Here is a 26,028-nt window from a genome sequence, read left to right on the forward strand (position 1 = left end):
CCATTTTATGCCTATCCGGTAGACTACCCCTCATAAAGAATATTACACGAGGCACTATAAAGTGCTAGCAAAAATGGGGTTTGATTTTAAAGGGAAGGTAAACTCTAGGTTTTGTTACCACTTCAGTTTTCTAAAGATGTTCTGTCCTACGGGCGCAAATCATAACTTTTATTCTGTATATTTGTTGGCGGGCCATGTGACTTGATTGGTGCCGAAATTTCAGCCAAAGACTTCCCATAGATGAGAAATTAAGGAAAGCTTTTTGTTCCGTACATTAACTTTGGGCTGTACGCACAAAGGGTTTAATTTTGTATTTCAATTTCTACACTTTTTCCCCATCCAATTCAAATTACAAAAACTCCTCTGCATATGTTTTGCACTTTCATAAATGAGTTTAATGACAGATTAAATTGTCAAATTCACAGAATCCTTACCTATTAAATCAGGTAATGAATTAAAACATTTTAAGAATACGTAAGCAAAGCTACAGTTCAAATTACTTTGGTGAATTCACAGTTTAAACACAAAAACATTTATGTATATAGTTTTTGGTGACGTTTTTATATATGTGCATATGCTTAGCCTTTATATAGTTTATATTACTTTATAATATACTATATAATATTAGAATTTTTATAAAGTTGTTTTCCTCTGAATAAACTATTTGCATGATAGAAATACAGCAAATAAAAAAATACATACAATAAAGAACATTTTACATAGAGAATGTTTGTTACCAAGGTTTGCAAAAAGCACACAGTGAATTACACCTCAGTTGATTAGTGCAGTTGTTTTGTTTTTGTTCTAAATAAGCTACGGTGCTGCCAGATGTCTCTAAAAGGAATTTAATGAGGGTTATTAATTAACATAACTTAAAATTAAAAATATGCACTAGCAAACAGTAAGACCTTTGCACCATCTATATTGCACTATATAACAACTGCTGATGGGCTGCAAATTACACTCGTTTTAGTGCTATATTGCACCTTTCAGCAAAGTTAGTAAATAATTTTGAATTAAATTTGTAGCAAATAATGTTTACTCTGGGTATTTGCACTATAAATGCGGTCCCTGCTGCTGCTTTCTTCCCAGAATAAGAAATTTATCATACATCAGGATATTTCTAGATTAACTGGTCTGTCATTTTATTGTATTTGCATAATCATGTTTAGATCAGTGGTCGAAGTGGAAATGCGGGAGTAGTGGTGTGGAAATTGGTAGTTTTACAATGAAGGCAGTAGGAGAAGTGGCGGTATGGCATACCACCGTCTACCAGCCCATTTCCACCACTGGATAAGACTATATCTATAATTCACAATAACAGTATACGCAGAATACAGCTATACTGTACATAAATCCTAAACTGTATGCAGACAAATGTCTAGAATATATATTTTTCTCCTGTTGTCATAAAACACCATTTTTGGCTGTAGAAATTAGTGAATTGGTTAACACTTGAATTGGGAATCAATCTGTATTAAATTCACCACTGGTATGACCTTATAAGGTGAGTTAGGTTAAATCTATCCATAATCAACAAGTGTGCAGTGTGTCTGCAATATTGGGAAAATACTTGGTACCTGACAGTACATTGCCCTAATATAGATGATTAAAGTGCATTGTGAAAATATGTATAATGTAATTAATTGTAAGCTTATTAGCAGGAATGAAGAAATGGGTTTCTCGTGTTTGCCTGAACAGTAAAAAAAAAAAAAAAAAATACTAACTCAATTTCCTAGATTTATCAGAGAATACTAATACCATGCTTAAGAAAATTCCATCCAGAGCAGTAATGTAAAATGATATAGGCTATATACAGTGTCAAATGATAAATTAGCAAAGCGGTAAGCTGTCTATACTAACCCTATCTCATTGTTATTATTTACTCCACACATCTCATTAAAACTCCTTCTACATTGTCATTAACGACACCTACTAAGCCCCACCCACTCGGGGCAGATATGCCTCGTTAGACAGGGGTGCCTATTGACTAAATCTAGCCTTATTCCATAATAAAATCACACTTAGTTAAAAAAACAAAAAAAAAAACAAAAAAAAAAAACTACAGCATCAAATGTACGACGACACGCTGGAATATTGTTTTGTAATAATAATAGAAAATAAATAAAAAAATAAAAAAAAAGTACAAAAAAAAACTGTGTTTCAGGTAACAAAAACTACTATGGCTTGACACTTTTTCCTACACGTAACATGCTAACAGAACACTGGTCTAAAAAACTATTTATTGGTAACTTGACAATTTTGTGTCCTGCACAATGCGGCTTAACACGGAATTAAAAAGAAAGTAGACGTTTCCATGTCCCGTTAAGGACATGTAAGAAATGATGTAACAGAAAATAAAACTCATTATTACACACAGTATATATCTATACTACATATCCCCCACTAGAGCAGAATATGGGGGCCAGTAACGTCCAGAGGTAGAGAGCGACGCATATCCAGCAGGAGGCCATCTTAATCCAGAACGGGGACCAGCTGCCAGTGAACAACTTTTCTATATCAGCGTGATTGTAACTGTTGAGACAGAAGAGAATAAATCTACGTTGTCAGCAATCCATTGTTAATCCATTGTTAAAGAAGCAGCAAACATAAAAAAAAAAATTAAAAAAAAAATTAAGACTTCTTTGCATGCTGAAAAATATTAGTTGTTGTACTGCTGTAAAATAATAAATCCCCAATTAGTCTGGTAAAAAAAAATGTATACAAAACCAGCAAGAAAGGAAGAACAATGAGCTGCGCAGATGGTATCGTATATGACAAAACTTCAATACTCCAAAACCAGAAATACTAATAAAATATATAACATTTATTAAACCATAAGAAACAGCATTGCCTAAATTTGGATATACAGAGGTAAACCTACATACATAGAATTCCCCTAATTTTCAATAACAATGTAAAAACAGCAATAATATCATACATTTCTAAAATTTAAAATCACAATCCGTCCACTGTGAATATAAGGACTAAAAGCCCAAATATATCTCATATATAAAACAATTATTGCTTATTCCATAAATATCTAAACTCCTATAAATTCAAATTATGTTGCTCAGTAATATTCTAAGATTCCTCCTTGTGCTGCAATCAATCAGGGTGCTGATGTAAGTCATCCAAACATGAAGCTGTATATATGTATGTATGTAGGAATGAGTTTTATATATAAATCAATGAACTCCGTCTGAACTCATATTGCCTATGGATAATGTTCGTCAGATGCTTGGTACTGAGACTCACCCAAAACGATGCAAGCGGGACTGTGTAGAGGAGTATTTATGAGCTTGTAATCTTCATACTTCACCGATGATCTACCTTTGAAGAGAGTAGCTGTGGAGCGCATACATATACCGATTCTGTAAGGACAATATTCATGGGTGTCCACCACAGCTACACTCTTTGAAGGTAGATTATCGCTGAAGTATGAACATTACAAGCTCATAAGCTGAAATGGGAACATTAGTTTAAACAGCATAAAAAGTGATACAAGGTATGTTTTGGTTTTTTTTTTATACAAGGTATGTGTGCCTAGCTCTTGAACAATTTGCCAGGAAAACATTGTCACTAGTCATTGAATGGGTGAAGAGAGTAGATTATCTGAGATTTCACATAATAAAAATAACTTAACAACCGAGATGAAGAAAACGGATCTCCTGCTACTCACTGGAACCAGTTGGTGATGGTCATCATCATGTAGAACGTTCCGAGGAAGAAGATGATATGGAAATTGGGGTAACTATAAACGGTCTTCATGTCCTCATCATAGGCCACTCTTTGCCCTCCCCGTGCTTCTACTCGTTCTCCTCGGTCAACTAGGTACAGATGGAAATACATATATTCAACCTCATTTTGGTTATTTCAACCGGATTATGTTGAAATTAAACAAAGCCAACATAACAAACATAATATATAATGAAAGGACTACAGGAAAACAGAAATATAAATCATATTTCAACATAACCTCGGGTCTGACAGGCGGCCTAACCCTAGGTGTAAAGAAAAAGAAAAAAAAATAAAAAAAGAGAGAGAGAGAAGAAAAATCAATTAATGTCCTATGAAGATACTAAAGTATTGGACTCGGAATATAATGAAATACCGGAAAACTAAAGGAAATCCTGAAATATATGTTAGATAATTTGAATTGAGGCAGGTAAAGAAGATCCAAAAGTCAGTCAGGGCTCCCAAATTTTATTGCATCTCCTTTATCCCGTAGGATGCTAAATATTTTTTCATTATACAGGAAATTTTGATTTGGTCAGAACCTATGTAGACAATGCAGGATGGCCGAGATAGGGAAATTACTAACTTTTAAACAAAGACAAAACCCCCCAACATATATACTATTGTGCTGCGTTATATATTGCGACTTATTCCTTCCTGTAAATGGATCAGCCTGGAATATATTGGTCGGTGGCCATCACACTTACACACTTATGAATTTAAGTTAAAATTCTTACCAACTCCACTGTTACCGAAGCAAAAGCAGCAACGCGCCACCTGTAAAGAAACAGAAGAACTTCTAGTTGTCCGCTGTAGACACTGATTTAGGATATCCGGTCACTGCCACAGTGGGTTATGTGCTGACTGACTGTCCTGTCACTGCCACAGTGGGTTATGTGCTGACTGACTGTCCTGTCACTGCCACAGTGGGTTATGTGCTGACTGACTGTCCTGTCACTGTCACAGTGGGTTATGTGCTGACTGACTGTCCTTCTGTCACTGCCATAGTGGGTTATGTGCTGACTGACTGTCCTGTCACTGCCACGGTGGGTTATGTGCTGACTGACTGTCCTTCTGTCACTGCCACAGTGGGTTATGTGCTGACTGACTGTCCTTCTGTCACTGCCACAGTGGGTTATGTGCTGACTGACTGACTGTCCTTCCAGCCACTGTCTTCTCTGCATAGAGCAAACATTCTAAGCAAACAGACCCTCTGAAGATTTACAATATAAAGCTTTTCATATCGATATTACATTAACCTTATGAGAAAGATTTTGTTGAGTTTGTGGCCGTGTACTCAGAATTCAGAGCATGTTTAATTAGTGGTTTCAAAAGTGGTTTCCTTATTGATATAAGAATGAAATGAAACATGGAGGGCATAACAGCTGTCAGTAATTGAATCATAAAACACAGAACTGAAATCAATGAAGAAATTGGTAAGTAAGGGACTCTCGGTTAAGTGATCCTCATATTTTGGCTATAAACTCTCATAGCAATATATGTGCCCAGAGAGTATTGTGTCCAGAGACCAGAGCCTAACTCTGTTCCTGACTCCCAGTGTCCTTTTGCTTATTTCCAACAAACATTTACCTTACCCTTCATACCATTGGCTTCCAGTATCACCCAACTAAATCTACCTCTCCTCCTCTGATCTCTCCCCTCCCCCTTCTCTCTTCTATCTCCACATCGATGTCCCAACCTTACTTAAAGCTCAGCATGTACAAAACAGAGCTGATCTTACCTCCTCCAGAGTCATCACCTGCCCTCCAATCTCCCTCACAGTCAACACAACAACAATTTTCCCAGTCTAAACCCACAGCCTAAATGTCCTTTAATTCACCCTCAGCTTTATTCCTTAAATCCCGTCTCTCCCTCTGCCTTGCACATATATGCCCCTTTTCTTACCCAAGATGCAACAAAAACTCTTCTACAATCTTTCATCATCTCCCATCTGGACTACTGCACACTCTTCTATCTGGCATTCCCCTCACCCATCGGTCCCCGTCTCTTGTAGCGCCACATCCACACATCACTCTGGAAATCACTGGCTCCCCATATCTGCCACAAACCAAATCAATTTACTCATCCTCCCTTACAGGTTAAATCAACTTAATTTTAATCACGATTTAAACTGTGATTTAAATCACATGATTTTTTTTTTTTTGATTTTTTTTTTTAAATAATCATTGATTTAAATCACCATTAAAAAATTCCAGGGTTTTAACAAGCTTTTTATGGTAACTGGCATACTGTACAATATGTACCATAGTCCTTTGACCTTTCATTAGCTGCTCTACTAATAAAAGGTCTGTATCTATGGCTATTGCTTGCTAACCTCATTTAATTATGATTTATGTGATACAAAGAGGTACAGGCAACAGACAAGTCCAGACAAGAAACCGATAACTACAGAATCCAGAGACAACGACCAACATCACAACACACCAGTGTTTTCAAGTTCACAGAGAAAGGACAGTTGAAGGAAGTAACTTATCACTGTAAAAACAACCCTGTTTCATGACCTCTTGTTTGAACACGATGTTGTGTCAACAGTGGCACCGATAGACTGGTGGAAAACGCACATTGGTTCAGAAACTGTAGCTGGTAATAATAATATGATGGTAGCAGTAGAGCAATTGCTAACAGCTGCAGCATCATCAGCTTCAGTAGAAAGAATGTTTTCCACAACTAAGAAACCGCTTGTGTACTGATAAAGCTGCAAAACTTGTGATTCTTTTTAAGGCGTTCAATAAACCTAATGTGTAGCTCATTCAGATTTACAAATCAGGCAATTGCCAACTTTCAACATCATTGCTGTTCTTTCCTTTTGTAGTCTGTGTTGTTGTATGTAGTTTGCTGTGCCAGCCATAATTGGTAACACTGTCAAATCATTTAAATGTAATATATTAAAGATACATTATTTTAAAAAAACTTTGTATTATTGTTTTTACTTGGTTTATTTGTTTACTTGATAATTTAAAAAAAAAAAAATCTCATTTAAATAAAAAAAAAAATCTAAATTGTCTGCTTATAAATTGACCCTAGTCTGTGTGTCTGTCTGTCTGCCTCTGTCTATGTGTGTGTGTATATTAGGGAATTTAGACTGTAAGCCCCAATGGGGCAGGGACTGATGTGAGCGAGTTCTCTGTACAGCGCTGCGGAATTAGTGGCGCTATATAAATAAATAGTAATAATAATAAAAATAAATTAAATCAAAATAAATTAAAATGTTTCACACTCTGCTCCCTTATTAAGACTTCTCCCGTGCTGCTATCTACCTATGGAATTTCCTCCAACGGTCTTGAAATCTGTAAATGCTCTATGAATATGCTCTATTACTACACTGCTCACACTGGCTCACCCTTGCTGCTGGCCCAATCTCCAGTCCGAGTTACATTCACTTGTCTCATCTCTGCCCATTTCCCACTAGATTGAAAGGTCTCATAAGCAGGGTCCCCCCTACCCTTTGTTATATGATGTTATTTGCTGCGTTCCGAAAACATACTTGTTATGCATTTTTAATATAAGACACAGTGTTGGATAAAGACAGACCTGGCATGAAATGGGCAGTTACCGTTTAAGAAACAAATGGTCTTTATCAATGCAAGGATAGGATGAACTTAAATATTACCCCCAGTCACCATGCAGAGGTATCAAGTTTTTATCGTCTACCATGATTTTGGGTCCTGAACACAGTCTAGGAGGTCTATTTATCAGAGAGAAAAGCATTAAATCTGATAAAACTGCCCGTATTTACCAAGCCTCAAAGCTGGCAATAGCTACTGCCGGCAGCATCCTGCCATAGGAAGGATCGCAGCGGTACCTGTACCGCCTCAATCCACTGATTGCGGCAGCAACAGAGGAAAAAATGATTTAATTAAATTAAGCATTTTTCTCAATTTAAAATTATCAATTTTTTGTAAAAAAAATATTTTAAAATAGAAGAAAAGAGTTTAGTCCCTGCTGACCGCCGTTAGCCAGTGGTGCGTTGGAGCCGAGGATCGCTTGACTGCCCCAGAGACCGTTTAATGATAAATAACGGTGATAGAAGATTTTCTGTCATTGAGAGATGCGGTGATAGAAAATATCTTTTTGTTACATAGACCCTTGTTGTCAATGCACTAAACCGCTCCAAAATGCTGCACCCCCACAAGACTTTATTGCAGATATACTGGTCATTGGAAAAAGTTGGCAAAAGATAAATATAAACCTTGTTCCCATTTGTAAAGGAGCATAGTGTAGTGATTTACAATAGGGGCTGGATATACTCTTACAGCCAAACAAACAGCGCTTCATGAATTATCCAACATTTTGTTAGAAATCACTGCTGTAAGCGTAAATAGAAAACGCTACACAGGAAACAATGTGTCTGTACATTTGGCAGGAGCCCAGAACACAGAGGGACGTGGGATGAAATGTATTCTAGCCTTGAGATTCTGCCCGTGACCTCTGCATCCAATGCAGAAGTCTCAGCTTATTACAAAGAAACAGACTACGAACGGCAATGAACAAACAACCTTTTTGCATATAAATTCTTGGTAAAAATAAAATGTGCAGGAAATTTTATCTTTTAACAAACTATAGTTTTGTGATGAATACTTTAAAACAGCAATACCATCTTTTTTTTATTCTTTAATTAACAAGTTACTTTTTATTTATTTAGTTTTAAAATACTTTACTTTGAGAGGAAACAAGAGAAACTGGTACAGTAAACAATAACACATGAATATCTAAGACGTTTCCTCAAAATGATGTTATGTCATAGTAGGAGGGACAGGTGAGGGAGGTGAAAGGCAAGGGAGGGGAGAGAAAGAGGGGCGAGAGGAGAGGAAAAGGGGGCAAGAGGAGGAAGAGGGGGGGGGGTGAGGTTCGCAGAACAGGCACTAAAATCCAAGAAGCTCAAACAGTAAACACAAATAAACAAAGAGCCCACCAATTTGGTGGCGCTTACTCTTGGTTTGTAGCACCCAGCCTGGGGGATTCGGAGGCGGCTCAGAACCTAATCAGCGTGGGAGGCTGCCGCACCAAGAACGTGGCTTGGAGCTGGGGGTTAAGCATGCATCTGACAGTCATTTTTCTTGGCTGTCCTCCTACAAATCATTATCTCCTTTTCAAAATCTCTCTGGAGGGCAGACAAGTATGGCTACTAGTTAAACAGACACAGGCTCACAGCTCTCATCATGTTATGTGATGGCAGAGGGATGAGAAGGAGGGGGTGAGCGTTTATAGTGCAGACAGAGCTCGGAAGGGCATTACAAAAACTCTCTACTAACTACATCATGTACCATGTGACTATGGAAGTCATAGGACACTGAAGAATTAGAAATCAGTAATAGCAATCTGAAGAAAAAAACAAGTTCAATGGTAATTACCGAGCCGCTACTTAAAGCCTATGACAGCGATTTATAATGAAAACAGACCTAATTTGTCATGGGATTGCTGCTTTAAGCAAAGGATGGCAACATCACTGCTCCATCGATTTCAGAAAGGGCAAGTCAATACACATCATACAGATCCAAATGTGCACAAATTTTAAAGGTGGTAGGAGGTCTAAAATGTATACTGTAGATAGGTAAATAGAATACAAGTAATCAGCCTGTAGTGTAGATAATAGATCTGAACAGTCCTTAACAAAATGTCAGTCACCTCACCAGTAACCAAGAGAAGCCACAACACCAGCACACACAGCTGGTTATGCCAGATTTCTAATTCTGGTATTAAAGAAATGTAGCAGACAGGCTTCAAATGCACCGTTCTGGGTAAACTGCTATTCTGTTGATGCTAGTCACCTAGAATACACATACATTTTACCAGTTGATAGACATCATAGTTCAGGCAATGACAGTTTAATGAACGCACAGATGACGGAGGCTGAAGGGACTGAGGCTAGGTACACTACAGGTTCAGCCCGATATCGCATGCATGTGTACGCTTCAATGATGAACGATTATCGTTGAAAAGCACATCGTATCATTTGATTTGATTTTATAAACGGACTATAAATGACGTTGAACAATGGCGTTCCAATCCTGCAGTGTGTATGCACTCACGACCAGATCTCCATAGAGTTTACAGAGTCACAATCTTTTCAGCCAATGGTTATGACAGATGAAGAGCACAGAGCTGAAGGTAAATCTTATAAAACCTGTACAGTGTGTACACAGGAATCGGCATGCTGATCAGTCGTTGGTAAAATCATTAATGATATTGCATTGGGAAAAATTTTCGGTAGTGTGTACCCAGGGTTACAGTTAAGTAACAGCTGTACAAGCAGAAGAAAAAAGCATTTTCTGTGTTTTCCATTACTGTATGTACTCTTTGTAGTGCCGGCTTCGCAGGATCACACAGAAAAAAACAGGAGTTATTTCTCTCCAAGGACAAAATCTATCTGACCTCTCACTCCTACTTCTCAAAGCTTCTCCAAGGCTGGTACATATCAAACAGTTCCAGGCTGTAACGGTCTATGTATAATAATCAGACAGCCACATTCTCAGTATTGTTGGAGTGTTCCGCTCATTAAGTGCCGAGAAGATAACAAGACATTAACGATGGCTTTGCTTTTTTAAGAAAACATATCTGTGCCCACCTTACAAACCAGATGTCTGGGGTGACTTGGTATCTGATTGCTGCTGGTTGCCCTGATTGTATCCTTAGCATCAATCTCTCTTGATTAGACTTTAATGGTGATTAAACTATTTTATAAGTTGCTTCCGGCAGTGAACTTTACAGAGTAAAACCTCTGCCAGATGCAAACCGTTTCTTTGTAAGAGACAAAACTGCTGTTTGATGCAAAGGTGAAGGAAGGTAGTGTGCTAATAACCAATCACATATAGCCCAGGCTTGTACACCCACACAAGCTGGCAACACTTCAAAGAGTCAGATGGGGAAATAGATATTTAACTTAGAAATCATGTAAAAACGTTGGACCACAGATGTTTAAGTTACTTGAGTCAGTACATTCATTTTTACGGTATGCTGGCTTACAGGAGTTGTTCAGTTTTGGACAACTTGTATAATTTTACCCCAACATAGCAAATAAGGGGAAGTCTTTCCCCCTGAGACTGTCAACAACACGGAGGGCTCCCGACTACGTGGGAAGTGAACTGCAACCCCCTACACCTGGAGGAGGATGAAGGTATCCCCCCCCTCTTGCCACATGGGGGAGCAGGCATACATGAGAGGGACTAACCTATAAGGACGCCACTAAGCTTTAGCTAAAGGCAATGTAGAGTAAACAATAAATGGACTCATAAGTCAATTAAAAGGTAGATATATTTACTTTAACTAAAACATAAAGCTTAGAATTATTTTTTGATGGATAACACTCAAATAACCAGAAAATGTCGTATTACAATCAAAGTACAAAGTAAATTAGGTTTGGTGCAGAACAGGACTGCAATATTCTACAATAAGCAAAAGAAGACACCAATGTGATACAAAATTGTTTCATTAAAAAACACCACCCTCTTGCAATTGTAGTATCATATCAACAGAAATCTATTCCCATTAATCTGGGTAACTAGGCACATCAAGGATCTGAATTCAAGTAAAATAAGCTTTAAGTTAAAGTGGGTGCCGACTTTTGAACAAATGCTCCTTAAGCAAACATGCCCCCAATATATAGCATATTGAGCCCCACATTCCGTTACTGAAACTAGGAACCAACTAGCGCTGAATCAAAGTAAATTTCTTCTGCAGCGCCTCTGCAGGAAGACCAGTGTATTACACTCCACCAACAGAGCTCTCAGCTAGAGCTTTCATAGGGCTCTGCTGTAGAGGTAGTGGTCCTCCAGCACCCGTCAAGTCAAAAGCCAGTTCTCATCTTCAAGTAACCGAGGGATCCCAAAGTGAACCCGACACCAGTCTTTACGATATGCTATCCAGTGGTGTTATAGTTGATTAAGGGATTGACAAACTGGGCAGAGATGTTAAAGATTTCCAATCTCAAAGACAAAGACTGGAATTGTTGTAGGAAAACAGGGAGACATGAGGATATTTTCAATATATACTAATACTTAACATTAAGTTGTGCAACCAAGAAAGTAAGGGATTTGGGTTGACAATGTTGCAGCTTTAGGCCACAATGGCCCTGATCTGCTACACACATTTTGGCCTAAAACAACCAGCGAACTCAATCACCAAATGCGGTCAGCTGGCGGTATGTGCAGACATTGGCTGATGCCCCCACTGGGCCATGTGTGGTCCATTCACTCAGCCTGAGCAAGGGCGAAGGGATCAATCCAAAGTGGTAACTCGCGTGGGTAGTCTGATTAGACACACGATCAGCTGCTCAATGCTCAGGCATTTGATTGGATCAATTTGGTCCGTGTGCAGCTAAACAAATCTGGATATTTAATTCTTCGCAGGAATGACTAGAATTCTTCAGAAACAGAGACGCCTCAATTCCAAAATGAATACATAGTACGGTAGATTACAATAATGACAAAGGCAACAGATACCAATAGAATGAACATTATAATGTAAAAGTAGTAACTTTGGTCTGTTTGATGGACACATTTACAAGAAGATCAGTAGGTGGAATAACCTGGAAGCAGATTCAACCAATTCCTTTGATTGCATCATTGTAGAAGAAATGTTTAACTTGCAGCAACTTACACATTTCTGCAAAAATAATTTACAAACTATTATAGGACCATCTCTGCAGATCAGCAGAGGACTGGCCGGCTCCAACTAAGCATTCCTAGATAGATATTAATATCTTTTATTTAGAACATCTCTAACACCAGGCTGAGTCTGCAACTCTAAAAATGAAATCGCAAAAAGTACCAGGTCATTGGCTGGTGGTTTTATTAACTTGTATGATAGTGACGGATGGTGACACAGATCCCAGTGACAGCCACACTGATTCTTCTGTCAGTCACACAGAGAGGCCCTTGGCAACGCCACTGTGTTCCTAGAGAACATATGGCAGGCCCACTGGGCACACATAAACCCCATGGCATCTTCAATGGCCAAATTGAATCCCCTGGTAGCCACAATGTGCACTCAAAACCCCTTGGCAACCATACTGGGCATAACGGGACCCTCTTAGCAACCCCAAAAGGTTGGTGTCCACACAAGGACGCTTGGCAGCTCACACAACCCATCAGCAGCCCCACAGGCTGCCACTTACCAGCCCCTCGGGGCATATAGAGACACAGTATCTACTCCATACTGGGCACAAAGAGATCCCCATTACAGCGCCACAGGAACCGGGCAGGGAAACACTGCTGTGCTGATAACTGTGTACTGTGTGTGCTAGGATACGGAGCTAGTACGCTTGAAATAAAGAGACTTTAAAAGCCACAGTACAGAATGACTCATTGAGAAACTTAAGGCGAAAGGTTAGTGGGGTTGACTAATTACATTGGAAGACAAACCCTCTAAGCTTTGATCCCATAGTATAAGACTCAGAAATATGAACATTGGATATAGAGTTGTTCAGGTAATCTATAAATCAATGACCGGAAAGTCACAGCTAAATAAAAACTCCACCCAAATATATAGTATTGGGCGAAGTTCACAAATATATGATAAAATATATATTGAAACTAAACCAAGCCAGTACAGGACAAATAGGATGTCTGCAGGAGAATGATGCAGGTGTCAGAGACCTCACCAGTTAGGGAGAATGGCCAACCCCAGCTAAGCGGAACACTGCCTTCTAATCTAACATAGTGAACGACCGACCAACAGTATTATTATTATTATTAATTTTTATTTATAGGGCGCCACTAGGTGTCCGTAGTGCCGTACAGGGACAAACGAGATTACAATACAAGGTGAGACAGCACAGTACAGTAAACAATAATCACAGTAACTCAGTGAGCTCAAGGCACCGCTAGAGGGGCGGAGGAGGGGAGAGGGGAAGGTCCGCCAACGACGGAGTCCAAGAGGGAAGGCACGGATGACAGGGAGACCCCTAGAGGGGAGAGGAGGGAGCGAGAGGGGACGCGGGAAAGAGGGTCCTCAAGGAGGAGGGCTAAGTAGCTGGAGAGCAGAGTTAACAGTGGTGAAGACAGAAGGAGAGAATACCCTGCTCAAAGGAGCGTACAATCTAAGGGGTGGGGTACAGACAGACAGAGAGACACGGGGGAGAGATGGAGGAACGGAGGATAAGGATAAGGGGGGTGGAAGAGGCAGAAGAAAAGGTAGGAAGTTAAGTGGGAGACTGGAAGGCTTTAAGAAAAAGGTGGGTTTTTAAAGCCCGTTTGAAACTGGACAGATTAGGGGAAGTTCTGATGGAGGGAGGGAGCTTGTTCCAGTGGAGGGGGGCAGCACGGGCGAAGTCTTGGATACGCGCGTGGGAGGAGGTGATCAGGGGGGAAGAGAGGCGACGGTCATTGGCAGAACGGAGAGGGCGGGATGGAGCATGAATAGAGAGGAGGGTGGAGATGTAGGGTGCAGTGGAGTTGGCGAGGGCCTTGTATGTAAGAGTGAGGAGCTTGAACAGAATTCTGTAGGGGAAGGGGAGCCAGTGAAGGGATTGGTATAGGGGGAGACAGAAGAGGAGCGGCGAGAAAGAAAGATGAGCCTAGCGGCTGCGTTAAGTACAGATCGAATGGGAGCGAGATGAGAGTGGGGGAGGCCAGTAAGGAGGAGGTTGCAGTAGTCCAAGCGGGAGATGATCAGAGAGTGAATAAGACATTTGGTGGCATCTTGGGAGAGGAAGGGCCGGATGCGTGCGATGTTGCGCAGCTGGAAGCGGCAGGATTTAGCAAGAGAGAGAATGTGGGGGCCAAAGGAGAGAGAGAGAGTACAGTATACCGTAAGTAGCCAGTGGAGTTATTCAGCAAAGGATGTGAACACCATTGTGGACATTCATAAAAGTAAAATATTTAAAGTGTAAAAGGACCCATATGACTTTTTATTAAAATTAAAGTATCTATGTTAATAAATATTCTAGATATTAGCAAAATTACTTACTTCATCTTCATATGGGGCATATCTTCCCCTTAGGGCATCACAACTTGAACGTGTGGTTGAGGTGAGACTGCAGGGGGAAAAAAAACCAACATTTGACATAGTAATGTTTAAAAAAAAAAAAAAGAAAGATTGACAGTAAAAATACAAACACTCTACACTTTTATATTGCCAAGTGGCTTCAACCAGACTAAAGGCCTGTGTATCTGCATCTGACAATAGAGTGTTTTCTCCACTAGTGATACATTCAGGTACGAATGTTTGTTGCCCTCAAGAAAGATGATGTCATGTCATCACCATAGCCTTGTAAGTAATTAGTTTCATTATTAAATACAAACAATATGTTTTATCTGCATGTTTGTTCTCTAAAACACACACATAGCACTGAGTGAACATTGCACCATAGCAATATATCCAAATGATGCTAGATTTCTGAAGTCTCGCACATGCTCAGTAGTGAGAGCTTGGAGGGACTCTATGTCTAGGTATGGAAGGTGCAAAATATATAGTACGAGACCTAATCTTGGTCAGCTCAAAGGTGGAGCAAAAAAAGTCAAGGAACACCCCGAAAAATGCACCCTCTATAGCCTTAATCCTACTCAATGGTTCCACAAACCAAACTCTTATTTTGGCACTTATCGTCCGCCAGTGTAAACTTCTGCTCCAGCCACTAACCCTGCCATCATACTCTGTAAACCAATGCACCATGGTAAAAATTCAGGTGCACCAGAGCAAACTGGGAGAGGAAAAAAGAAAGAAAAGTATATTTTGGGCTACTCCTCAGCTACTTTGTTCTATGTAAATGACAGGAGGTAGCGAGCATATTACAGATAGGTCAGCCTATCTGACTTTCCAATTCATCTAACACGGTTTTGTTTTTACACCTGGAAATCTGTATATCTCTCGTATTACGATCCCTACTGAATCCGGTACTTATCATACGGCCGGCACTAGATGTTTACACAGCACTGATTTCTTTGTTTGGACCGTGTCCCCCACATGCAAAACAAGCCAGTTTACAATTGCAAATTTGGTGGATGACACTAGATTAAGTGTCTAACAGCCCGTTGTAAATTAAGAGGGAACTAGCCTTTTTATTGCTCATTATAAAACATAAAAATAACACAAACACTGATTCATTAAGGAAAGTTAAGCAAAAAATTGAGTAACTTTTTTTTACTCAAGGTTTCTGGACCAAACCATGTACAATGCAAGGGGTGCATATTAGTTTATAATTTTTCACATAAGTTAAATACTGGTTGTTTTTTCATGTAGCACACAAATACTTGATAGCTTTATTTGTACACTAAAAATTTAAAAGTTGATCTAGGAACATGTCGTACCCCAAATATAAATCTGTCATCATGTTTTAAATTTACCTCCCCCTCCAATGCAACATGGTTTTGTCTTACTTACTTATTTTTGCTTAACTTTTTAACTTAATGAATCAGGCGCATTATGTGCAATGTATAAATGTGACATTAGTCCATTAGACTGCTGTGAAGAGAAACCATATGAAAATGTAAAAACATAGGCCCACTAAATTCATAAAATGCTCTGCTCCAAATGGAATGTTCACGAAGACGTAGCACTGAGAACGCGCTGTCTCTTTGAAGAAACGTCTGTCTCAGCAGCAGTGAAAAGAGCATTGCTGAAGTCTAACACACATTGGGTAAACAGCTGGGCTGGGAATAATGTAAGGGCATTGAACTGTATGTTCTGCACATTGCTAACACTCACCAAGAATACAGTATGCAGCCAAGTAAAATGATAGCGCCCAGCACAGAGACCAGCCGTTCATCCTGGTTTATACCGTTCCCGAAGTTGGGTACACAGATTGTGATGTTTTTTCCACTCTCATCCAAAACTTCAAAGCAAGAAAAAAGTAGACAAAATAGAATTTCTATAGTTACCAGTTATGCACAAGTGGAAAAATAAAAATACTAATAGCTTATATTGCCGACAAAAAAACAATAATCACCAGTGAAAGGGGGGTTTGTAGATTTTTAGTTTTATACAGAAACAACTGTATTTTACATTCCTATTTCCTACAAGCTTGTGTAAACGAAATTATGATCTTTTTAATTAAGCAATATAGCTTGCATAAGAAATAATCAATGTAGCTGCCGATTAGCTAGAATGATTAACATACAGACCCGCATAGCTAAAGGAATTCTTTTAATTAACAAGCTCTTTTTCCAATGCTGAGAGGTTTTACTTCGAAACTTAGAAATAAGTCATTTTCAGGAAAGATAAGCGAGAGAGCAGGACAGACAGCTTTGAGCAGAAACTTTGCAGATGTCTTTGTAAAATGTAAAGTAAAGGAATGTACTAATTAGTACATTAATATGCAACCACAGTAGAAACCAAGTAGGTACTGTTATCCGATTGATCTTTATTTCTATCGGGACCCTGTAGTGTCTAAGCTTCAATAAAGCAAAACCGATTTATCAGACAACTGTGTATTTGTTTCTGATCATCTCTCTGGTGCTGTGTACTTATATGTACAACTTGTACTACCTGAATCAGAAGGAGTTTTATAGGTGGCATAAGGTCTATAGCCTTTAACACTTGAGATATACATAGACAGAAAATGAAATCTCCCAGCTAAGACATCATTTGCAACAGTCAATAGGTGCACATTACAGTCTCTGCAAATTCTTATTAGCGACTGAAACTAAGTTTCCTGTACCATAACACAACCTAATTACTTTGTAGAGTTCTAATAATTTTATGCCAGTATTTAGTGGTTTGGAGTTTTATAAACGGATAAAATAATGTTCATTAAAAAAAAATAATATCAGTCAGTAAGAATTTTAACAGACCTATTTTCTTCAAAATATATTAATAAAAACACAAAGTAGAGCGTACACTTTAATGATTTTTTTTTTTTGCAGTGCTACTTGGCTCTTATTAAATGTCTGGATCCAACATTTGGGAAGGGGTCTCAAACAGCCAAAGCTTTTAAAATCAGTATGGTCCATTTAAGTCACTCATACCAGGTTATATCAGCTGCCAAATAGTTCTGGAGCTTCTTGTAGTTATGCCAGAATAGAGAAACAGTGATTCTGATAATGTAAAAATCAGCTGTTCCTCACTGTGTTACATTGCAGAAATTTCAGAGTAAAAAATCTCCCTTATTTAAAGAAAAAAAAGAAATTTCAAAGATTTTGAGGAAACGGAAACTCTCAAAAAGTAACTGTGGATAGGCAAAAGGATATAACTGTACCTTATGGATAAATATCGCCTGCCACTGACCTCTGTCATAGTATTGTTCTAGAACAAGTATTATAAAAGGCAACTAAACTTGGTCGCATGCAGAATAAGGCAGCAGGCCAAGAACATATGGATGGCCAATGATTGCAGGTGTACATGGTCATCTGTTATTCTCAATACATGAGCACTGTAAGACCTGTACAATCTCCCCATCTATTGCTGGATAAATGTGTTCCCTGACACGACCAAGTGACCTAAACACAGTGGTCAACTTAACTTCACATAAGGTATTATAGTAGTTATAGCAGATAATACAATTTAGAGCTCACTAGAATATAGATAGAAAAGGACAAAGCTGTATGTCCTTTTGGATTCCTCCACCTCATATTTAATATAATGTTATACAGATCTGTAAGATGTACACTTATCTGGTGGTAGTTTCACTCTCCATGAGAATGATGAGTATATGGTGTACTGTTACACCAGTATGAAGGTGGTTCTCAAATGAAGATCATTATTACTTTCAACTATATGTTATTCCTTTAGATGAAGCCTGTCCAACCTGCGGCCCTCCAGGTGTTGTGAAACTACAAGCCCCAGCATGCTTTGCCAGTAGACAACCTGTTGGTAGCTGGAAGGGCATGCTGGAATTTGTAGTTTCACATCATCTGGAGGGCCGCAGGTTGGACAGGCCTGCTTTAGATAATGAGATTTTATTCTTCAGTTAAATCCTTTTCTCTGGATCCATGGGGGACACTGGACCATTGAGTCTTGATTAGTAAATAACTAATTTCCCTGCAGGATGGGGAAAAGTATAAGAGGGAGGAGCATTTAGTTGTTAGAATTATTTAAAGTGCCCACGTCCTGAAGGAGGCTTTATACCCCACGGTCCAGTGTCCTCCAGTGGATGATCGAGAAAATTACATTTTATTGACTGTCATAATAAAAATAGGGTGAGAACAAGGTAGCGGAGCAAAAGTATAATTGTTATAAATGCTGAAGACAACATTAATTTGTACTGATTTGATTCTAATCAAATGTCATATTTAAGAAACAATGATCATAAAAACATACTGGTCTCTGGTGGCTTGTTCGACAAGGAAGAGAAAGTCAGATACATCACATAGCAGCTGATAACTCCAGACTGCAGCAAACCAGTCTGCGTGTTGCCTTAAAAACAAACACAACATACATAAACATACAAATCACTACTATATACCAGAGCCTATACGCCATACCCGCTGCACTATTCAAACCTGTTGACATAGGGATGCTGTGATTGCAAACATGAGGTTACACATTTCTGTATTGAAGACCAACCCTTGAACAGAGAAGGCTCTTCATTTCTATCAGAATCAGGTATTTGTTAGATACGTTCAACTAGTGAGTGTATCTAGCCAACAGTTTAAGCTAGTTAGGCAGTTCTATTTGCATAATAAACTCTATGGTCTATTGCATTAAACTATAAAGAAACATAGGTCCACAAAAGAGGATTAGTTTAATAATAATGCAGTCAAAACTGGTACTCTAATTAAACTCACTGTGATTTAGAGGCTAAAGACATGCTGAAGTAAATTACCCACTGTTCTCCTGAACATCTACTATTGCATGGTCCAAACATAAAAAATACTTTGTAAATGTCTAACGTACTTCATGAACACTTACTTTTTAGTACAGATAGTAACATGGAGGCCAAGGTTAAAAAGAGGCAGAGGCCACCATTGACGCCCAGCAAGATTTTGTTGAGTTTACAATGTTCCCACTCTGTGTACAGCCAAAATAGTAGTATGAGGGCCCCAACAGCTATGGTGTACAGTAACAGATAGGCAAACGCCAAGGCTCCATACCAGAGTTTATTATTTTCTTTTCCAGCATTCCTGTAAAAGAATATACAACACAGTGGATGGTTAAAGGAACATTCTACTAGGAGAAGGAAAAAATATATTTAACAAATATTGTGAGATTACTGCATTGGTTAGTAATTCAAATCAGTCTACCATTTCTCATGGTAATTAGGCCTGGAAGCTGTATTCCATGTGAGCATATAGTTGACAAAACATTTACAAGTCAATGATTTTAAAGGTTGCCATTCTGTACAGTAACAATGCATACTTCCCAACATTCAAACATGTGATATTGGGACCACGCCTCCCATTTTAGCATAAGGAGGCCCACAATTTGGGATTGTCACGCCAAAATCGGGACAGTTGGTCTTCGCCCTGTAGGCATCTCTGCATACATTTTTATATTTGGAATTTTATATTTAGGTGCAGTTTGTAAATATTAAAAAAAAATTATACGGGGACTTTTTTTGATGAGAAATTCTTAAACCTGACACTGTCCCTGGGTATTAGGGACAACTGGTAGCGATGCATATAAAATAGGCTGGCAGGAGAAGCTACACTCTATGATAGTAATCATTATTTTTGGAATTTATATGGTTTCTATCCTAGAAATAAAAAAAATAAAAAAAAACAATGATCCACTAATTCATTTCAACCAACTTTAAATTGTTATACAAACAGTATTATAGATATACATTGCAAAAATAGATCCATATAAGAAAAATGAATCTTTAAAATAGACACATACCAATTTTTATTCCACTTGTGAGTAAATTCTACCAACAGCATGAGTTGGATGAGCAGGAAGAAAAAGCCGAACAAGGCGCCGATACAGCGCCACACTGCAAGACAGAAATGGTAAGTTGTCTTCATGTAGCACAGAGACTGTACTGTATATTAATTATCAGAGATTTCTAAACAAAGGGGTTCATTTACTGTACCAACCCCAATACATATACACAGCTGCATGCACCTAATTAGCATTCTGATGTGCAGATTCTGTGTCTGCGCAGGTTTGGACTTTTGGCACAAATTAAAAGTCCAAAATGCAAAAAGTACACAAGTCATCCAGTTGAATGTAATGATCGATGTGCTGTACAAGCCATGTGACAGCATCCAGCACTCTGATTGGTGGATAGCTCCAGCCATCCACCAATCAGTGTGCTACTGCATATGACACTGCATGGCAGCTTCTATAGGCCGAGAAGCAGGCAGAGGGTGGTGCCCAGCCACTCCGATTGTGAACCAGCAAAGCCACCAGCCAGTCTCTGCTGTGGATGTGGTGGGTGGATGGTCACCCCGATCAACCCCCTATGAATGTGCCCCTGCTTGTAATGCTGGACAGCATTTTTTTTTCTAAATTGCCTATATGCATCTAATACACAAGTGATGTTTATAATATATGTATGAACTACTTAAAATAATACCTGCACAATTTGTGAGTTCTTATGTTGCTCATGTCATCACTTATTATGTTATTAAATATTCCCCTCCCCCATCTAACTTTTTATGATACAAGATATCACCTCGGAATTTCATCTCATTATAAATACCTCTATGGAGTGCGACAAAAATCTGAGCGGAGATTTCTGCCATAACACCCACACGCTGTGTCCCCGCAGACGTTCCGGTGACACCTCCCACGGAACTGAATCTCCCCCTATATATTTGTGATCATGATACTTTTGCAACCTGCCCATAGTCAAGGAGAAGTGGTACAGAGTCTGGGTAACATTTGTTTTCTATTAGTCCCTGTAATGTTTGTTTCCTCTAACAAAATAAATTGTTTTCCATTACATTTGTCTAGTTATGATCATAATAATTCACTAAAATATTATGTGCTTGGCGGGGCTGTTTGTGATACACCCTGATTATGTCAGGCAGCTTCTTGCTCAATGCCATTGTTCCACTGATTTATTTTCCTCTGTGATCCATTCAGACCACCTAACTAAAAATAAAAAAACTTAATAAATGCAGACAGAATGAAAAGTATATATCCCCCCTGCAGTTTTCCTTATTTTCTGCACCCACCAAAAAAAATAAAAAAAAATACATAGTATTTAAAGGTGACTTCCACTTTCCAAAAACGGTGATAAGACTGAATTTCCTGCCTCCTTATCTGAAAGGTGGGAGTTCCCATTTCCCTCCATCGGGGGACCCTGATGAAATTGGCCATCCACAAAAGGAGGACCTGATTTGCAGAGCAGCCTGTAAATTTGTGTGTATTCAACGCAATGAAATTTCAAACTTTCAATGTTCACCATTACCGCGGTGGGACATTCTAGATGTAATCGTTTTGGTGGGCTACACCCGCTGAATTTCACGTGGGAAGCAAGCTCAAAATCTACTAGATCCACGTCCTGTTTTGTGTAGGCGTGATTTCATGGTGGTTTAGAATTAGGTTTAACATGCATTGACACGTGTGCACAAATAAATAATATACCTTTTTGACATTAGTGGTCTTAAACAAAAATAATAAACATGTATGCAACTAATGTTATATGAGGGTAAATCTTATATTTTTGTAGTTTGTAACACTTGTAAATAGTATGTTATTCCAGGGCGTACAAACAGATATATCAGTGCCAATTACAAACCCAGGAGAATGCTTATTATAAAGAAATCAGAGCATTTCTACTAATGGGCTGCTTGATATATTGCAACACTATAAAGTACGATGTATTCATAATCATCATCATCACTGGAAATGTTTATGTTTAAACATCTGTCATGGAATAACATTTTCTAAGAAAGTCAGCTCAATAGTTTCTACCAGTGTACAAGGGGCCAATGCTCAATTTCCGAAGCATAATGGCGCCATATATAATACTTAGTTATTATCATACTTGCCAACTTTCTAAAGTTGGCTTCTGGGAGCCTGCCGGGGGAGGTGGGCGTGATGGGGGGCGGGGCCAAACTCCGCGATTCCCGGTGAATTGCTGCGTTTTGGACCTAATTCTGCCCACTTCCTAGTGAAGTGGGCAGAATTGCGGGAGATTGCCACACTCTCCCGGGAGTCTGCGAGACTCACGTGAAATGCGGGAGCCTCCCGGACATTCCGTGAGAGTTGGCAAGTATGGTTATTATATACAACGCAGCTTTATTCAACAACAGGGCAGAGGTGACCGAGGATTCCGGCAAATAAAGTAGAGTGGAGTACGCGCCCCGCGGCAAGGATTAATCTCATTACCATGCATACACACCCTAGCACCGCCCACGCACTCCCGTGGCACAAAGCAAATATGGAGAACTGAGTGGAAATGTGTTTCTCCTCCTTCCATATTTGTCTTCATTCATAGATCCATTTATTTGCAACTATAATGGGCAGAATGTTCACAACACTAGCAATTCCGACATCACATACTAGAGTTCCCCACATTCTACACCTACATATGTAAGATGCATGCAACTACTCATCCGTTAGGGACCAAAATAACTTTTCAGTAGCAATATGTAAACAATCCAATATGTCACACTTTGTGCTACAGCTGTGCACCAACACAACACGGTCAGTAAGTTATCAGCCAAACAGGAAGCATCTGCCGACAGAATCAAAATCATTCTTCTCTTACAAAATTTTAACCCCTTCGGCCACACATGAGATTTCAATAGTGGTGTCCTCATGATACATTCTAGATGCCACGGTCAGAAGCAGACAACGGAGAGGGCTGGTTATGAGGCACACAAAATAAAATGTACTTTTTCCTGTATTTTTCTCTGTAAATTTGAACCTTGCAGCACTGGTGCTGTAAATGGGATGTTGACCCTGGGCGTCATCTGCGTGGAGTTTGTATGCTCTACCTGTGTTTGTATGGCTGTCTTTCAGGTGCTGTGTTTCCCTTTCCCATGGTCCAAAGACATACTGATGGTTATTGTCACTCAGATACTTGTCTAACGTCATAACCCAGAGAATGAGGAGAAAAAAAACAAAGAGAGTTACCGAAGAGGAAGGTATCTTGGTCAGGAATGAAGAATGCTCCAGAGCACATCGCTACCAGGGCCACAAACTTGATAAACCAAAAACTGCAAAAATAAACATATATATGAGATGGTTACTGAAATCTAGTAAGTACGTCCTGTTGGTGAATTCATTGTAAATACAGTCCGTTAAAACAAGCTTTGTTCAATCCATTTAAATTCAATTGAGCATTGGCAGAAACTATGGCAGGTGTCTGGGAAGGAGGATTTGAAGAAATAGTGAAAAGTGTAACGTAAAGGAAGGCGACTCCCATAGTGCGGCTCCTGTACACAGCTGCAATAACGGGGCACTTCTCTGAGGTCGTGGAGTGTTGTCCTAAACATTCAATGCCTTATGCACCTACCAGGTGCACGAAGAGGGAAGTAACCATGATTGTATGTGATACAAAGAAGGCGTCCTGTACCTAGTAAACCTAGAATAGTGATCCTTAGTCGCTCATCGCCGTGGAGTAACATGTCCTGGAATAGAAGTCCCCACACAGCTGTAAACCACCGATACAGTGTTATCTATTTTACTGTATTTTCCCTATTTATAAGAAATTCTATTTCACTTCTACCTGCATTACCTTTTGACCTAATCCTCCTCACCCAATCCTCCCTAGCACTCCGTGCCATCTTCACCCATGCTGTCATTTATCTTTTGACACTAGTTATGCCCTTTGTACTATAATCCTCTGTCCTGTCAATATCACTCCCTCTTCCAAATCTTATTATCACTATCTATATTTATAATACTATTAGAGAAGCAATTTGGATAGCAAACAAATCTACTTGCACCTGTATCCATCCCATCCTACCAGTGCCCGTCTCTTACCCTCCCTTCTATCACATATCCATGTACGTATTACTTTCCTACTCTCTGTTCAGCTCCCACAACACTTCCATTCCCATCCCTCTCACCGTCCTCCATCCCTTTCTCTTTGCCTCCCTTTTCTTTTTGCTATCCCTCTTTTATAAATTACATTAGACATCCTTCTTCCACACCTCCCTTCATACATTTTCCCGTGCTTCCCGACAGCCAAGTATCCACACTCTCCAGAGACTTGTGCACTCTCTTACCAACCACCCTACAGAGCGCTGGTTCCTGTGCCACCCATCAAGTTACTCCAACACAGCACCCAACGGTGACAAACAGCTAAGCAGAGTTTCCATACGCCCAATTCCCAATGACATACAAATGTTAAAAAGGACAAATATGCCACATGAAATAAAGACAGTCCCAAGATCCACTTCTCATTACCTATTTAAGATATAACTGAGAATCAATGATCAATAATTTAGGAGAAAAAGTTGGTTTAAAACTACTAGTAGGCAGCGCTCTAAAGTGATGAGATTTTATTTTTTTTTTATTACTTTTTTTGGCCCCACAGAGTTCTGCATGAGGGCAAGCTACTGACCAGGAAGTCAGCATGCACCTTGCTATGAGCGAGAAAATATAGATGCATTTGCAGAACACTGAATGCATTGGACCTCATTTACGAAGCACACTGGAAATGGGTTTTGCACTGGAGGGCCTAGATGTCCTTTCCATTGCATGTCAAGGGGAAGACCTATTCTCTGTTCTAGGGAGATGCCTCTGCTAACTAGTGCACCTAGGTTTGTGGAGAGAAGAAAACCTGTAGAGGAGCACTGTGCAAATACAGATGCTCAGAAATTTCAAATAAAGATGTAGGACACCCATGTGACAATTTTAGGTCCTAAATGAGGTAAAACACTTACAGGAACCTATTCACATGTATCTTGTTAATGTACTTTGAATTATGGGGAAATGGGGATAGGAGCAGTGTGAGTTAAAAGGATTCGGGTAAAAATATATATATATATTTTTTGTTCTGATTTGATAAAGAGCATTGACCTGGCAAAATGGGGACACAAGGGAGTCCTAAGCTAAATCCTGATGTCGTCCACTTACCCATTGTGGATTTTGGCTCGACAGCTTTTGCTGTTTTTAATGTTTATGGTTAAGATGAAAAGTATGAAGAAAAAGCAGGCCATCCCGAAGCAGACTCTATACACCGCCGAGTACCCAACCAGCCGCTCGCAGTTGTCTCCGGCCTGCAGATGTTGGCAGATGTCTTCATAGAAAGGAATCTAGCACAGAGGAGAACAGAAAACATGTGTCAGCGACATTGTAAACAGACTACATTAATGTAGTTACCACAGGAATGGGTTTACTCGTTTGTTATATTACGTAATGTAGGTCACACTGTTAATCCTACAACAAACCTCTTCCTTGAATCTCCCCCAGCAAACATTAGGCGCAATGTACAAAGGAAAACCATAAATATACCACTAGTTTTTGAGAGTGTCATGCTATCTATTCTGTCAT

General features: G+C 39.3%; 1 protein-coding gene across 1 annotated transcript in view; it reads right to left on the bottom strand.

The window, feature by feature from the left end:
- Window positions 1-1,991: 1,991 nt before the first annotated feature.
- Window positions 1,992-26,028, bottom strand: part of SERINC5 (serine incorporator 5) — a 48,684-nt gene continuing 24,647 nt past the window's right edge. Inside the window, exons 3-12 of the mRNA XM_075182426.1 lie at window positions 25,612-25,790; window positions 23,662-23,744; window positions 20,470-20,563; window positions 19,543-19,754; window positions 18,952-19,047; window positions 16,402-16,528; window positions 14,665-14,731; window positions 4,476-4,515; window positions 3,683-3,830; window positions 1,992-2,535 (exon numbers count right to left, since the gene is read on the bottom strand). Coding sequence (XP_075038527.1) covers window positions 2,388-2,535; window positions 3,683-3,830; window positions 4,476-4,515; window positions 14,665-14,731; window positions 16,402-16,528; window positions 18,952-19,047; window positions 19,543-19,754; window positions 20,470-20,563; window positions 23,662-23,744; window positions 25,612-25,790 — 1,194 coding nt within the window. The 3' untranslated portion in view covers window positions 1,992-2,387. The remainder of the gene's footprint in view (window positions 2,536-3,682; window positions 3,831-4,475; window positions 4,516-14,664; window positions 14,732-16,401; window positions 16,529-18,951; window positions 19,048-19,542; window positions 19,755-20,469; window positions 20,564-23,661; window positions 23,745-25,611; window positions 25,791-26,028) is intronic.

Source organism: Mixophyes fleayi, chromosome 1, assembly GCF_038048845.1.
Source record: "Mixophyes fleayi isolate aMixFle1 chromosome 1, aMixFle1.hap1, whole genome shotgun sequence".
Lineage (NCBI taxonomy): Eukaryota > Metazoa > Chordata > Amphibia > Anura > Limnodynastidae > Mixophyes > Mixophyes fleayi.